The sequence below is a fragment of the Vipera berus genome, assembly GCF_964194415.1.
Source record: "Vipera berus genome assembly, chromosome: Z".
NCBI lineage: Eukaryota > Metazoa > Chordata > Lepidosauria > Squamata > Viperidae > Vipera > Vipera berus.
Window position 1 is genome coordinate 9,159,688 of NC_138205.1, and position 17,778 is coordinate 9,177,465.

Genomic DNA, 17,778 nt, shown 5'->3' on the forward strand with positions numbered 1-17,778 from the left:
AATATAAGCACAAGGTGGAGAACCACCTAGCAGACAATAATCTGAGGCAAGTGTGGCAGGGACTGCAGCACCTAATCAACCACAGGGGCAATACGAGGAACATGGTTAATACCGATGCCTCATTGGCAGAGGAGCTGAATATCTTCTTTGCTCACTAAGAGGTGAAAAGATCAGACCCCGTAGCCTCTGCTGGCCAGCCTTCTGATTCTCAGCCACTCACCCTGTGTGAACACCAAGTGAGAGCTGTACTGAAAGCTGTGAATCCCAGCAAAGCTGCAGGCCCAGATGGGATCCTGGGGATAGTGGTTAAGAACTGTGTCAACCAATTAGCAGGGGTCCTGACAAGGATCTTTAACATCTCCTTGCAAACAGCCTGTGTACCATCATGCTTGAAAGCAGCTACCATTGTCCCAGTCCCAAAGAAAACAGCAGTTGAGTGCCTGAATGACTACAGACCTGTTCCATTACTGTCTGTAGTGATGAAATGTTTTGAAAGACTGGTGCTCCAACATCTTAGGACATGCCTTCCACCGGACTTCAACAAACATCAATTTGCCTACAGGGGGAACAGGTCAACAGATGATGCCATAGCTACTGCTCTACACTCTGTACCAAGCCATCTAAAGAAACCTGGAAGCTGTGTCAGGATGCTTTTTGTTGATTACAGCTCGGCTTTCAACACCATTTTGCTGAGCACTCTCATTGAAAAGCTGACTGACTTGAATTTTTCCCCCTCCATCTGCGATTGGATTAAAGACTGTCACTGCACGTTTTTTTTTGTTCGCAGAAAAGTTCATTTCTAACTGTACATTCCCCCTGCTCTCTGCACCTGTTGTGATAACTTATCTGGTAACCATAGTGAATCCCATATGACTAGTTATGTTATGGCTTCAGTCTGTTTAGTGCGCATGTCTAGAAAAAGTTCTCACAGTTATTTCTTTATTGTCTTTCACTTTCTCAAACAGTGAGGGTCAGGTCTGTTTTATCCACCCCCCTGAAGCTTTGCACCAGCTCGCCACAGGGCTGCATGCTTAGCCCCTACCTGTACTCATTGTACATATATGATTGTGTATCGTCTGACCCATCTACTGTGATAATTAAGTTTGCAGATGATACCACCATAGTGGGTCATATTACAGGTGGAGATGAAACAGCATACAGGGGGGAGGTACAAAAACTATCCATATGGTGTTCCAAGAACAACTTGCACTTGAACATCGGCAAGATGAAAGAGATGGTGCTAGACTTCTGGAGGGAAAAGAGAAACCTGCCCCACTTTACATTGGGGGGGGCCTGTGTGGAGAGAGTTTCCTCCTTTAAATTTCTGGGAGTCTACCTCTGTGAAGATCTTACCTGGACAGTTAATACAACCCAGGTGGCCAGAAAGGCCCAACAGAGACTCCAATTCATGAGGGTCTTGTGGAAGAACAGGGTAGAACAACGGCTAATGACCCTCTTTTATCGGTCTACTATAGGGAGCATCCTCTCACACTGTATTGTGGTTTGGTATGCTGGCCTGACAGCCGTAGGTAGGAAAGTATTACAGAGGGTGGTGAGCACAGCACAAGACATTGTGGGCTGTCCCCTGACACCACTGGATGACATCGCCAGGGCTCACTGCCTTGGAAGAGTGAGGAAAATTCTCAGGGATGACTCACACCCTGGTTGGTATCTCTTTACTCTCCTACCATTGGGTAGGAGATATAGGAGTATAGCCAGCCATACTAACAGACTGAAGAACAGCTTTTATCCATGGGCTGTTAGGCTCCTGAACAGGAAATAATGTTATAATTTTATGTATGACTGACTTGCGAGGCCGGTGTGTTGTGCAATTAGCTCACATGGTGTAACAAGATGGAGGGTTTGTTGTCACTGTGAGTTGTAGTAGTGGGGGCATGAAAGGAAGCTCAGCCAATCTCAATGTATACATGGTTGTAGTTTGACAATAAAGGTTCATTCAGTCATTCTAAATATATAGGTTGTAATTTGAAAAACTAATAAAACTTGTTTTTTTAAAAAAACTTAGTAGGTAGTAACACACCTCTGTTTACTTAATGTATTTATCAATAAATGTTAATGGCTTGCTGATGTAACTCATGCCATCAATATAGCATTGGATCAGGATATCTGTGGAACCAACTTTTCCCAATTGTCTCTGCCTGCTTCATCAGATCCAGCAGGAGTAGCATGCTCTAGGTACTGTCTGTAAAGGAGTGCTATCTAATAGTACCCCAGTAGTATACCTTTTATATAACTGAACCTCCCATTTCTCCAAGATAAAGTTGTTCCTTGCTGATTGTTAGGAAGGTTCTCTTCTCATGCAGGGAGGTTGAGAGGTTAGACAACCCTAGAGGTTATTGTTGATGATTATTTATGTTTGCCAATTTTTCATTGTTCTTATTTATTAGTCATTGTTATTGTTGTTTGAATATTTTTACCAATGTTTGTCCCCAAACCTGTGTTTATATAACCATGCCCCAGATGAATTAAGTGATGCCATGGTTGTCTTATTCTAATGCTCAAATGCTGTGAACATCTGTATGGGGAAAGAGAGGGTTCAACTGAACCCTGGCAACACAGAGTGGCTTTGGGATTTGGGACCTGTCAGTTCTAGGACTATGATGCTGAATGAGGTTGCACTGCCCAAACAGATCCCAGATGTAATCTGGGACTCCTCCTGGATTCCTGGCTCCTGGTTGAAGAGAAGGTAGCAGCCATTGGTGGTAATAGCCCCAGTGGTGCAGTTGTTAGAATACAGTATTGCAGGCTAATTTTACCCTTTGATCCCAACTGTTTGAGGTTCACTTAGTCTTCAATCCTTCCAAGATTGGTCAAATGAGGAGTAGATTGTTGGGGAAGACATGCTGATGTTGTGAATCTCTCAGAGAGTCCTATAAAGCACTATGGAATGTATATAACTTTAAGCGTTATTGCTATTGCTATACAAGTGAACCTAAATATACAATTTATACAGTGAGATAAATACAGTATCTTGTCTTTGTTCAGCAGACAATACAGTATACATAGGTCTAAGATCTGAAAAAGGAATATTGTAATCAAATACATTTACTTCCTAATGGTGTATCAACATTTTCAAGTAGGCCAGGTCACAAAACTGATGCTATAGTGATTCCAGGAATATTACTTTATTGTTGTAGGTTATACTAACAGACACTTGGTAGCTAGTTCAAAAGATCCACTTTCCACATTTTAAGAGCAGTGAGGTCAGGTTGGGGCTATTTTGAGTATTTTTCTTGCACTTTCTACTTCTCAACTGAGCAACATTTTATCTCTCCAACTTTCTTTTCAAGGCCAGTGCTAAATTCTTCAAGACCAATGAACATCAGTAATTGTTATTTTTTTGTTTTTAGATGGTATTTTTTGTTTAGTTCCGGCCTCACTACAATTATGTAACATTTAGGGAAAAATATAGATCCCAATATTCCTAGGCTGGAAGCCAAGATGGAGAAGATCTCCACAGCTACCATGTATTTTCCTTTGGTACTCAGATAAGTTGGGACAAAAGATACCCAGACGCTACAGAACACCAGCATGCTGAAAGCAATAAATTTGGCTTCATTAAAAGTGTCTGGCAGCTTCCGAGCAAAGAAAGCCACAATGTAGCTGATAAGAGCCAGCAATCCCATATAGCCTAAAATATAATAGAACATGTTGCCTGATCCTTCATTGCATTCGACTACAATCTCTTCTGGAAGAGAATGCTTGTCCAGATTTGGGAAGGGAGGGCCAGTACACAGCCACAGTATGCAAATACTTGCTTGAATGCAGGAACAACAGAGAATCAGAGAGTTGGAAAATCTTTTCCCCACCCATTTTCTCATTTTTGATCCTGGCTTAGTGGCCATAAAAGCTAGAACCACTGTGATGGTTTTGGCCAAAACTGAAGAAACAGCAACTGAGAAGATGATCCCAAAAGCAATTTGGCGAAGAAGACAGGTCAGCAATTGGGGTTGACCAATGAATAGCAAGGAACAGAGGAAGCAGAGAAAGAGGGAAACAAGGAGAAGATAAGTGAGATTACGGTTGTTAGCTTTGACAATGGGAGTATTCCGATGTTTTATGAAAATTCCAAGTACTACCACTGTGGTCACAGAAAATGATAAAGCCAGAACAGTCAAAGTGATGCTCAAAGTTTCATTATAAGACAAGAAATTTAGATTCTTGGGAATGCACATATTTTTTTCCTTGTTTGGATATTGTTCTTGTGGACAGTCTAAGCAGTCATCCATATCTGTGAAAATATGTATTTCAGAATTCATAGCAGTATTTTAACTTTTGCATACTTTTGTTTACTGAGAAGTTTTTACTAATTAAAAACATCTTTATGTTAGAAAAAATCAGTGGACAACTATGGTTCTTGGAACTGAAATGTGCAACAATTCATTGCCTTTAGTCCTCCTAGCCAGAAGTGCTGGCAGATGTAGTCCAGCAACACTAACACCCATTCACATCTCTGTTAAAGAGATCTTTATTAAATCTTGCTATTTGAGAAGTTAACTAGAATGGAACTCTTATGAATAATGAAGGTGACTTGTATGTATGTGATAGCTGTCTCGGTGTGATATCTCTGTGTGTGTCTTTATGGATATACCCATTGGCACATATACAAACATTACAATACAATATTTCCTACCTTTTTCATTTGAAAATTTTCTTGATGGACAAGTACTACAGTCATAACAACAATATGGCTCCCCTTCTTTCCTTCTCTTTCTGGAACCTGGTGAGCAATGATCATTGCATAGCGCAAGAGGTATAGTCTATGAGAGAGAGAGAGAGAAGGAGAGATATTTTATTCCTTGGAATCCAACCATTTTCTGAAATCAGCATTAAGTTATAAGAAATTTCCATATGCAGTCTATTAGTTGTATGTTTGTGTGTGTCTGCGGTTTTTTGTGTGCAGGTAGGCATACTGTATTATATAAAAAAGAAGTGATCCAAAATATTTGTTATTGATGAAAGGTACCCTTACTTTTTTTCCATCACTAATATGTTGCCATAATTTACTGTATACAATTAGTGTCTTGTCATTATTCTGTTTTGCTTGTATTTGACTTCAGGGCTGCTCAGTCTATCGCAGGTCTTTTCAACCAGTGGTATGGGTACCAGCTGTGGTACATTGGCACCTGGCAAGTGGTACACGACCATCCTAGAAAAGTGGTAGCAGGGGAGGGAAATGAGCTGAACTGGTGGCAGCACCACACAAACCTGAGCGAGAGACAGGTGGAGCTGCAGGGCTGTCAGGGCTCAGTAGAAGCACCAGGATCAATGCCATTGTAACTCCAAACAGTCACTAAGAGAACTATTGTAAGTCGAGGACTACCTGTACTTTATCACTTTTTTTCCTTTTTTTTGGTCAAGTTTTTGACACCTTGCTAGGTGACTGGTGGCATTCAGATGTTGCCATATCCTAAAAGTGGTACAATGAGTGAAAAGGTTGAAAAGCCCTGGTCTATAGCAACATGAAGTCAATATATACATACTATTGTAACTTTATAGAAAGATAGCGTTAGTACTCATAGAACTGGTTTTTTTGTCTGAACTACCTCCAAGGCCTGACACGTGGCTTCATAATATAAACTTCACCTCTTTTAGATGTCCATTCAATATCACAAGACAAGTAGAAAAGGGGGATCTCATTGTTTGCATCATTCTTTCCCTTTGTCTACTACCACTGAAGAAGCTCCTGAGTATATTAATTAAAGCACAGGAAGAATATAGAGAATGGGGGCTATGTGTATGTTGGAGTGTGTGTGTGAAGAATCCACAATACCCTCCCCAAAACAACAACAAGAACAACAAGAGCAACTAATTATATAAAGGGCAAGGAGAAGTCAACTATCACCTTTTAATCTGGGACTGATACGATCTTATCTTGGATGCTGAGTATACTTGCCTCATTTGCACATAAGTACTTGGAAATCTACATATGAGAAGTAGATTAAATATTAAGCATTAAATATTACTGTCTGCCTCTCACCTGGCTTAAGTCTAGAACAGGGATGTCAAACTCAATTTCATTGAGGGCCACATCAGCATTGCGGTTGCCCTCAGGGGGCCGGGTGGGTATGGCCAGGGTGGGCATGGCCTACTGGGTAGGTGTGGCTAGAGTGCGTATGGCCAGCTGTACATCGTTTGCATCAAGGGTGCCTATGGGGACCTGGGCAGGAATGGGACAGATCTGAGGGTCTCTGGCAGAAGGAGGGTCTCTGGGCCAGGGCCAAGGCAGTGGGGGCCGTTCCCTCACTGTTTCCAGGATGGCTTCGCGGGCCACATGAAACCATTTCGCGGGCCGGATCTGGCCCCGGGCCTTGTGTTTGACATGTCTGGTCTAGAAAACCAATTTGGGATAACGTACTAAAGTCTTACAATCTAGATGAAGAATGGTGATTAAGATGGGTAACTTTTAACCAAACAGATCACACAGATCTAACAAAACCACTCCCAAGAGTGCAGTTGCCTTGAAAACATGTAGCCACCTGAATAGAATCAGGAAAGGCCATGCCAGAACAAAGGCAAAGCTCTTTAAGTGGGGAATGGCCAAGAGTCTGCAAGGCAAGTGTAGTTCACCTGAACAAACTATAACACATATAGTTCAAGAATATCCCCCTAAGGAAATTTCAAAGTACTTGGGATGATCTCACCACAACCACACCATAAGCAATTAGATGGTTAGCTTCTTAGATATAGAATTATCTATTCTATTGCAATTCTATGACTCCACACTATTGTGATTTTATTATGGTTATATGCATATGCTTATGCTTATGCATATGAATATACATATGCATATACATATACATACACACACATATCCTGATGCTTTATTTAAACAAAATTTGTATATCAGTGATGGCATGACTTCTAGAGATGCCATATACTAAACAGATATATAAATAAATAATTGTTGAAAATAATTGTTGAAAACAAGGCCATCTATGTTTGTTTTCAAACCAGAAAGTCCATTTTCAACACACCTGTTTAAAATGGGTTGGCCATATGATTTTTCTTTCATTGATGGTGAACTTTCTGCCTGATGGTGCTTCAGGATCCATTTGTCCCACTTTCACTTTCACAAAGGATTTGTTAGGGAAAGTAACCCAGTTGATGATATCAAATCCAGCTAGCAATTCATGCTTCTTATCAAAAGACACATTGTCTCCAGCACTGTTATTAAAGGAGACTTGACTTAGGAAATGGTAAAGCTGGAATAAACAAAGTTTGACATGTTTTACCAAAGTGGTGGAAACAGTGAAAAATGTTTAACTTGGAATAAAGAATTGCTACACTGTGAAGCTATTTAATTATTTTATCACTTCATTATAGGTCAGGGGTGTCAAACTGCTGGCCCCTGGGCCGGATGCATCGCGTGGAAGCTGTGCCCACCCCTTTGCTGGCAATGGAGAAAAAGCTCTGATAAGTTGTGTGACGTCACATGACGTGGTGAGTTTGACATGTCTGTTATAGGTAGGTCCATTATTTCCTTCCCCAGTTAAAAATTTAAATTCAGCTCAGTTTTAAAAAAGATACTAAAAACTATCAGATGATGTATGTCAAATAAGCAGACTGCAGTGGTACCTTGGTGCTCAACTGCTTTGAAACTCATCGAATTTGATACTTGACACATTTTGAAGCAAAAGGTTTGTCCCAATACTCATTTCTTTGATACTCGACATGCAACCTAGAACTTGTGTTGATTTTCAATACATTATTCCTTGTGGGAAAAATGTGTTTGGTACTCATCCTTTTTGATACTCATCATTGATGAGTTACTACTCCGAGGTACTGCTGTAAATTTCCTTTTGATATAGAAATATCTTGGTATACCTATGTCACTGATGGGAGTCCAAGTATTCCAAGGCAAAGGTTTACTACCTGCCATGGGAAGAGTACTACTACTGAATTAAATTTATAAGTTAACTTTCTCCCAATGACTCTGGGCTGGTATCCAAGTGGTTATTAAGGAGTTAGGTGTCTGCTATAACATATTGTGCAATTTTTATTACAGTGATATATTTGATGCATTAGGTATAAATTCTAGATTTTGTAGAATCATGCATCCTCAAGAATACATCTCTCCTTTCTTTCAAAAGTTATCAAAATTATAGTCTCAGAAAACCTTTAGTCTTTTTTTTTGCATTATAGTCTACTTACACATATTTATCTATATTGTTTTCAGGTAATAGCCCTGGGGTTTGCGTTGCACTGTCTTTTTCTATGCCCTTCCCCCAGGAGAAGGAATGCAGTCTCCCTTATTTGAGAGATGGTTGGTGCTTGGAGCTTGAAGGAAATGAAAGCAAGAGAGGCCTTGAGATGCACACCAACAGAGCCAGTTATCAAAAGACTGTACCACCTGTGGATTGGCTGGAATTCAAATGGACACTGAGACTTTGAGGGCAAGAGTAATGATACTGCTTTAACTATACTGCCTACGTGGGATTTTCCCCAGATCTCACTTTGATTTCCCTGCTATCACTAGGCCCTAATAAAAGTTCCTTTTGAGACAATGCCTGTTTCAAACGTTCTGCTTTCTTGGGTGGCTTGGTTGAGGTAGTTCCTTACATTACCTGAAAATACTGTGATTTAGATGTTCTTGGATGATCTCTAACCAACACTGCTCCATATTTCTTTTTGGATGTATATAATGCATGCAAAGCATGCACCACAGCATAGACAGCATTATAAACACTATAGCTTTGACTAGTCATGCTCATTTCAAAAAAAGGGTGTGAGAGGTTTTCTAGTTTCTCACTGCCAGTGCAGCTTCCTTGGTTCTTCATGTCTGTTGCAGAAGCTGGAAATGAGCATTTAAATGCTTGTTCCCAGAAGACTCTGATAAAATGATCGGTAAGAGAATGGGGGTCCTGGAAGAGAAGGAAATTCTGAAATGCTGACATCTCAGAGGTGTGACTTGCAAAGGACAAGGCACCGTGGAAGATCTGCATATTTAAATTATTTAAAAAAGGCTCCACTGAAAAATCCCAATGGGCTGTCATCACCCATACCTTCTGCACTGGGAGTATCATGTCTGATTCGGCGAGATTGAGCACTATCTGCAAATCTAACATCATGTGAGCATCAGCACTTATAACACAGACATTGACGCTTTCTCTACTCAGCAACAGAGCCATTTCCCTAAACATTTCATTGAAACTAACAACACCTAAAATGTTGCTTTGGAGTGGCATTCGCTTAGAGAAGGCAGTGCAAATTCCATTATCAGAAAATTTTTTCTCCAAGGTCTGCACAAATGTTTCTCCTTTATCATCGTCCATGGCCATGATTCCAATCCACTTCCATTGAAAATGAAGCAACAGCTGGACAATCCCAGTATACTGATGTGCTTCATTAGGTACCATGCGGTATAAGAAAGATGGGTGGCTTATATCATTCACTGGTGGAGTATATAAACAATAGGTGACCTAAAGAAGAACATAATTCTATTTATATTGGAGAAATACAAAAATATCTACAGGGTCAAGTACTTTTCTGTAATTCTAGTTCTTTTTCTCACATTCACAACCTAAAATTGCCTTCTCCTTTCCACTTTAACTTGATAAAAGTGTAGTGAAATAAAAAAAAGGCTTGCAGTCATCCCATGCTGAAGCTGAATCAAAATAGTTCATGTCTAACTCAGATCTTGCTTTCTCTTTATTTGCAACCTCTTGTCTTCTCTGTTTTCTCTGTGCTTTGGAATAAACATTAAAGTAAGCTCCAAATAGGTATATTCTATTTAGGAGGTAATATATCAGTCATTTTATATTTCACTTCACCATTTTCATATCTTAGGATCACAGATATGAACAAGAAGTTATGAAGATATGTAGAGTCGCAGTGACGGTGATAGGGGCAGCATATAAATTTAGTCAATAAATAAATAATGAATAACCAATCTTCAAATCCCCTTCCATGCTCCAAAGTCATCTTCAGAGATCTTGGTGTAATCTCAGACTACTGTAAAGAAGTAAGTTATCTCCACTGTAGACACTAAGTTCTCCATCGTGATGAATATCAGGACCTACTTTACTCTTTTTCAACCAGTGCTAGGCTGCATTAACAGAGGGATAGAATCAAGATCACGTGAAGTGTTAATATTACTTTACAATGTCTTGGTAAGGCCACACTTGGAATACTGCATCCAGTTTTGGTCACCACAATGTAAAAATGATGTTGAGACTCTAAGAACAAGTACAGAGAAGAGCAACAAAGATAATGAGGGGCCTGGAGGCTAAAACATATAAAGGAGTTGCTGGAATTGGGTATGTCTAGTTTAATGAAGAGAAGGATGAGGGGTGACATGATAGCAATGTTCCAATATCTCAGGGGTTGCCACAAAGAAGAGGGCATCAAGCTATTCTCCAAAGCACCTGAAGGCAGGACAAGAAGCAATGGCTGTAAACTAATGAAAGAGAGAAGCAATCTAGAAATAAGGAAAAATTTGCTGACATTTAGAACAATTAATCAGTGGAACAACCTACCTCCAGAAGTTGTGAATGCTCCAACACTGGAAGTTTTTAAGAAGAGATTTGTCTGAAATGGTATAGGGTTTCATTTGTCTGAAATGGTATAGGGTTTCCTGCCTGAGCATGGGGTTAGACTAGACTTCCAAGGTCTATTATTATTATTATTATTATTATTATTATTATTATTATTATTATTATTATTATTATTATTATTATTGTTATTGTTATTGTTATTGTTATTGTTATTGTTATTGTTATTGTTATTGTTATTATTGTTGTTGTTATTGTTACTGTTATTATTATTATTATCGTCATCATCATCATCATCATCATCATCATCATCATTAGCATTATTATTTTGTAGATTGGTTAACACATAACTATTTTAATTGGATAAGAGAAGCTGGCATAATTTATTTAGAAGTTTCCCCTGGTCTCTATTTCCTTCTATTAAGTTTTCCAGAATATGGGAAAATTAAGTTTTGTCATCTTCATCCTAGATTGTTGATTTATTCCAATGGTTACAGCCAAGTTTAGTCTGCTTTCCCCTAAATGCCTGGCAAACTGGCACAGCAAAAGAAACTAATGAATATTAAAGGACCAAAAATTCTAAAACAATCCTCAATCTATGGTTTAACTTTAGATTGATAAAATTTATAGCCATGAAATCAGATCAAGGCAGCAAAGAGGGGAGTGTACTACTGACAGCATGAGTTCAATGAAATCCTGCGTGAACAGAGATAATGATGTTGACAGGCAATTGAGAATGATAAAAGCTTAAGATAAAAACTCTATCAAACTTGCTGACTTCACAAACACATCTATATTGTTTTCCAGTTCACAATATGGAAGTAATTTAGGGATGCCTTCTCCTGGTGTTTTGTTTTCAGCTTTCTAGTGTAATCTATAGTTTGGCTTAGACTAGCTAGATCAGATTACCTCATGATAATCTCCTTTATAAGTGCCAACCTGGTATAATATCCGTACACATTATACTATCATGTTTGTGGAGAATCTATGTTATACAGAACAGAGAAAAGGACAAGCAGTAATAAGTCAAGGAAGTTAAAGATATGAAATCAGAGGAAAAAAATAAGTAAAAGGAAATGCAGCTAACTACAGTTTAAAGGGTCAGTTTATAGTTTAGTTAACCCTATGATCTATATACTACTAAAGTTCCTGTATTTGTAACTGGGTGAAACAGTGCATTATAGGGCAAAAGGTTTTGAACCAAGGTGCCTCAAATGAGCTAATTTACCTAGAAACCAGGACCTATGACTCCAGGGGAATTAAAATTTGAGAAATTTTATAAAATGTTTTATGATATAAAAATTATCATAAAGCAATTTATGACATAATACAAAGTGTCATAAAAGATTTCTTGTGGTCAGTTGCTCATGTTTGACGGTGGTATACAATTCAAAATGTGCTATTTTTCAAGGCAGATACTTCTTTGAATGTCTCCCTGAATTTTTTAAGAACTACAATTTCAGTAGAAGCTCTGTCACTGTCAAAGGTATTGAGGAATTTGGTAAAGAAATATTTCTGAAGCAACAACCCAACATGCTTCACTAGGCTTTTTGATTCCTGCAGACTCTCCTTTTCTCTGCCATGTCCATACAGATCATCATACATTGATTTTTGTTTCTTTCAATGCCTCCTCCCTTTCTATTTCAGGATCTCATCCACAATATCCAGTTGACATTCTCAGTTTTTGCCTTCCTTTAGACCAGCCATGTCAAACTGCCGGCCCGTGGGCTGGATGCGTCAAGCCAAAACCACGCCCACCTCACTGCCAGCACTGGGAAAAAAGTCACAATACGTCACGTGACGTCGCAAGTTTGACATGCCTGCTTTACACCCTGAATTGTCCTTGATCTATTTGTTTTGTAATATGATTCTCATGTCTTCTTTGTATATGAGAAAATTGTAAACATTCGCCTCTTTCTTATTCACTTTTGTGTGCATTCCCAATTCATTTCTCACCTATCCATTCTTGACCGTATCTCTAATGTTATTACAACACATACTTCTGAAGTATTCAATATGCACTGCATTCAACTGACTTTTATGGTTCTCCTGACATACCTAATTCTCTTTTTCATAGCACGGTGTGGAGAAAAACACAGTAGTTTTTACTTTTTTAAAAAAATTAGTTTTCATCACCTACAGGCTTCTCCAACCAGAAACTGACTCTCTAAGTAGCATATAGTTTTCTGCTGTCTTATCATGGATTGAAAAAATCAAACCCATAAACAAACAAACAAATAATAAAATACACAATTTGTTCCTCACAACAGATTCCAAATTACCTTCTTTTACTTGCCTTTACACATATTATTTCTTTTGCCATCAGCAATTTCCCCATCTCTAGTTAACAATCCGTGAAGTACAAATGTTTCTCTATTTGCTCTATTTTTTTGCTATTTATGTTTAATTCATAATTATTCCTTTTATTTCCCCTGCTTTACAGTCAAAGATCAGTCATTGTCAACTATATGCAGGCCACCTACATAACAATTATATTTATCCTTTAAGTAAGTTTAAAAGACTTTTTAAATGCACGAGTGATTTATCCTGTATATACCACCCAGATTACTTTTGAACCCCTTCTGTGATTTAATGACATTGAAAGTAAGGAATGTTGACAGCAGAAGAACTGAGAGAAAGAAAAAGAGAGAATAGTTAAGGCCAAGACAAATAGACAAAAGGGAAAGAAGATAACCACCAAATATAAACACCAGTTGGCATTGTGAGAACATAAAACATGAATTCTGTTGAGAAAGATACAATTTTGTCCTTCCAAGAAGGAGCCACTTATAATCCATTTATAATCCAACCATAACTTGTATAGTTAGATCAGGTTTTAAGTGATTCAACTTTATAAACAAATTTGCCATAAAGCAAATGAGAAAAATAATGCAATAACTCTCTTCCTGCCTAAAATATCACATTACCAGAGAAAACAAATGAAATTATATCGCATTACTGGAAGAAAAAAGTGAGGATCACACATATTTTGTGATGCTGGCAATGGGATCTTAAAACTCTTTGTATTCCCAAAAATAGACATCATGTTCTTCCTGTTCAAATCAATCTATATCGCTATAGAGAAAATGTAAATAATAAGATGAAGATAATAAGTTTAACAAATGTAAATACTTTCTTAATAAATGCAGATAATACATTTCTTAATAATTTTTTAAAGGGAAACAACTGGGATTTGAAGTCCATCCATCTTAAAATTGTCAAATTGAGACATGCTGTATTAGATAATAAGTGTCTAAACAAATAATGTGTAATCCACCTTACCTGAGGAATCTTGTAGATCCCTAAGATAGTAGCTATGTGAAGGGAAGTTTCCGAGTCAGTACCCCCAATGACAGCTGCTGGTATCTTCTTGCTGCAGTTGTAGTTGAGAATAGTTGGTTTCTGATTAAAGAGCAGGTTCAGTGTATTCTGATAAGTTATCTGGGCATCAAAGTGGCTATCATAGACATGAAATCCCAGAGTCCTATTGGGTAAGATCATGCTGTTTCCATTGATTTCATTCACTGCAAATGCCAAGGCTAGGGTGTGTTGATATTTTTTCAGCATTACACTAAAGTAAAAGACACATCTTGAGTAAGCCATGAAAATCAATATTCTGAACATTTGCACACTATTCCTGCAAGAGGCATCCTATATTTACTGGTGGAGAACATTGGAGAATGAGAAACCTACTTAGAATGTAGTTATCTTTAATTAGAAGAATAGGTTGTTTGCTTGTAATGGTTCTGCCCTTCTCCAATATTTCAATTCTTCTAAACTCTAAGGCAGAAGTCCATTTTCAGACAAAGTATGCTCAGAAACAAAAATTGCTTGCTTCTGGCCTCTCACAAGGTCAGAGAACTATGGACCTTACTGAATTTTGCCCCAATGACTTTTGAGTAGGATGTCTATGGGTATAAATCAGGGGTCTTCAAACCTGGCCCTTTTATGACTTGTGGACTTCAACTCCCAAAATTCCTCAGCCAGGCATGCTGGTATAAATAATGCTACGTATATAATAGCAAGGACTTTAAGCAATAGAAGATTGAGGCAAGACTGATGCAGGTTTTCACACTTCACACAATCAAATTTAGCATGTCTTACTGACTGATTTGATCTTATCAGATGTAAAAGATCAGACTAAATTCAGAGCAAACAAGGAGGTCTGACAAATATGATAGAATCATAAAGCTAGAAGAAATACCAATGGTAGGGTGTGCTAATATTTTTTCAGCATTACACTAAAGTAAAAGACACATTTTGAGTAAGGCACAATGTTCTATGTTGTGAACATTCCTACACCACTCTTGCAAGAGTACCCTGCATTAGAATAACCTATGTTTAATGGCGGTGAACATCGGAGAATGACAAACTTGACAGAATGAAGTTACATTTAACCAGAAGAATAGCTTGGTTTGCTTATACAGTAATGGATTTGCCCTTCTTCAATATTTCAACTGTTCTAAACTCTAAGGCAGAAGTCCATATTCAGAAAATGTATGCTCAGAAACAAATACAAGTCTGTTACATTCTGAAGATCCTAAATATTGCTTCATTAACTTATGCAGTAAAACCTTTCAAGGGTGGATTGTGTTTCCTCTAGCTTACCCTTCTAGATCAGACCAAATTGTATGTAATACAGCATACTAGTCACAAAACAATCACTTGCTTCTGGCCTCTCACTAGGTCAGCGAAATATGGACCTTACTGAAGAGATTGTAAGGACTTTAAGCAATAGAAGACTGCTTAAAGGTAAGACTGATGCAGGTTTTCCCACTTCACACAATGAAATCTAGCATGTCTTAATGATTGATTTGGTCTTATCAGGTGTAAAAGATCAGAATAAACTCAGAGCATACATCAGAGCAAATATCATAGAATCATAGAGCTAGAAGAGAAGTTTAGATCATAATATCCAACTGCTTGCGCAGTGCTGGAACTTTAAGTTTAAGCCAAATAATTGGGTTAAACCCAAGATCTATAAGATAGAAGTTGCTCCAATGAAAAATAACAAGGTTACCACATGTCTGTTTGTGGACTGGCCACCATTTCAACCTCCTATTTTCTATTACCAGAAGAGCAGAATAAGTAGACGTAGGAATAAAAATATCTGACTATTAGAATCTATGCATTTGATAAAAGCACGTGAATGCTGCTGCTAGGAAATAGCCAACTATTACAGAAATCAATGAGGTTTTTCTTACACAGGTTCAACATCACACTTGGGTGTAGGGTGTGAGCTGAAGTCTGCTCCTTCAGAAAAGGAGAAAAGCTGTGAAATTATCCCACCAATTATCACATCACCTGGCTGAAAATATTGGTATTGCACTTTCAGAGACTCAGGAATAGTACACACTGCAGGAGATAGCACACAATCTGTTGGTGGCAGCAGCAGCAAACACACAAGAAGTCTCAGGGACAAGAAGGACCATCTCATGCGGCAAGCATGATGATTGTCTCTTAATTTAAGATCTCCTACTCTTGTGATCATCATCATCCAGTTATTTAGTATGCCATGGTCTTTCTGATTCTGGATCCTACCAGTAAATGCATATACACTGGTCTGCTGAATCCATGGATGGATGGGTGGATACATGTGTACCGACATACATATATACATACATACATACATTAACTGCCCCCTCCCTTTGATCAGTTCAGGTGTTATACACCTGTACGCAATTAGAATGAAAAAAAATATTTTTTCTGCTTTGAGGTTAATAGGGAATTCATAATTATCACCTTAGATAATCATAAGGTTCATAGTCACATTTTCCAACCCTGAAGTCAGCAAAATTCTCAGAAGTAACTCCTCCTCCTTTTCTTCCTCCTCCTCTATCACTGCTTTGTGCCTAATAATGATGGTTTTGTAGATGTTAAACTACTGGAGCTCCTGAACAAAATGGAATCCACATGCCATAAATTATCCTTATATCTAATGTTTAGATTTGATTTACTAGGAATAGATTTATCAGGGATAGAAATTTCATATATTTCTAATGCCACCCCCATAAGGACTGCTAGAGTCCAGATTCTTATGCCTCCTTTCTACAGGTACCCAGGCTCTTCTCCACTACACAGTCATTCATGGGGTGTCTCAATGTACATCATTCTGGACATCTGTCTACTCTGATCTCTTGTTCAGACACCTCCACTTACCCAGCTCAGGCATTCTTTGAGGCTTGACAGATATTGTCAAGAGTGAAAACTTGGCAGTCATATGACAGTTAAGGCTTATATCAGGGGTCCCCAACCTGTAGGTCATGGCCCACTATGGGGCCGTGGCCTATTTGCAACTGGGCTGCATGAATGGGGGACCAGTGTACTCGTGCACATGTGCAGCCTGACTCACATGAGCAGCGGGTGGCGGTGCTTGAAGCTCTACTTGTGTGATTAGCGACACACCCCAGTCATGTGAGCACCAACACAGCCCCATTTGCGCAAGTGGTGGGTGCCAGCTTTTGCAGCCCCACAAGTGCAATTGGCAGGCGCCAATGCCCACAGCCCCATTACACTGAGGTTATGTCTGTGGATCTGCCATGCACATTCCCCTCACAGAAAACCATTCCCTGTTCCCTCCTCCCACCGGCACTAGGCCACTAACATGGAAAGGTTGGAGAATGCTGGCTTACAATATATGACTGATTTTGTAGCAACCATTTATTTTATTAAATGAACAATTGCTAGAAACTTTGACTCAACAAAATAGTATTATGTTTGATTTAGAGAAAGAGCACAATAAAATAAATCAGCCTGAATTATGGAAGGTTCTGCTTGAATATGACATTGAAAGTTGGCTGCTGAATGCACTGAGATACATTGGTACAGTATGTAAGTATGATAAGTAAAGTATATCTGAGAATCACAGACATGTTGAGAATAGTTCAAAACTTAGTAGGTAGTAATACACCTAATAAATGAGTTACTGTATTTATTGAAAAATGTGTTATGCTTGCAATAACATTAGAAGTCTGTTAGCTGGTAATATGAATATATGTCTACCTTTTTATGCAATACAATTTATTTAGGAATGGTTTGATTTTAATCATATGGTATGTCTATATTATACGTTTGCTTTGTGAACTGCATCTCCTCACAATAGGCTTGCTGGTGTAATTCATGCCATCTACAAAGTCCTTCATGGCATGGGAGCAGATATTTGTATGACCAAACTTTTCTAGTTGTCTCTGCTTGTCCTATTAGATCCAGTAGGAGTAGTATCTTCTGGGTACTGTCTCTTAAGGGGTGTTGTCTAGTAGTAACC

The 17,778-nt window shown here is 38.5% G+C and overlaps 1 protein-coding gene across 1 annotated transcript; it reads right to left on the reverse strand.

The window, feature by feature from the left end:
- Positions 1-3,248: 3,248 nt before the first annotated feature.
- Positions 3,249-16,110, reverse strand: LOC308678599 (vomeronasal type-2 receptor 26-like; the record flags this gene model as incomplete). The annotated part of the gene is made up of 6 exons (XM_081345825.1): positions 3,249-4,252; positions 4,655-4,781; positions 6,999-7,226; positions 8,589-9,443; positions 13,797-14,085; positions 15,719-16,110. The coding sequence occupies 6 exons, from the start codon at positions 16,108-16,110 to the stop codon at positions 3,354-3,356; spliced, it is 2,790 nt and encodes a 929-aa protein (XP_081201951.1). The 3' UTR covers positions 3,249-3,353.
- Positions 16,111-17,778: the final 1,668 nt, after the last annotated feature.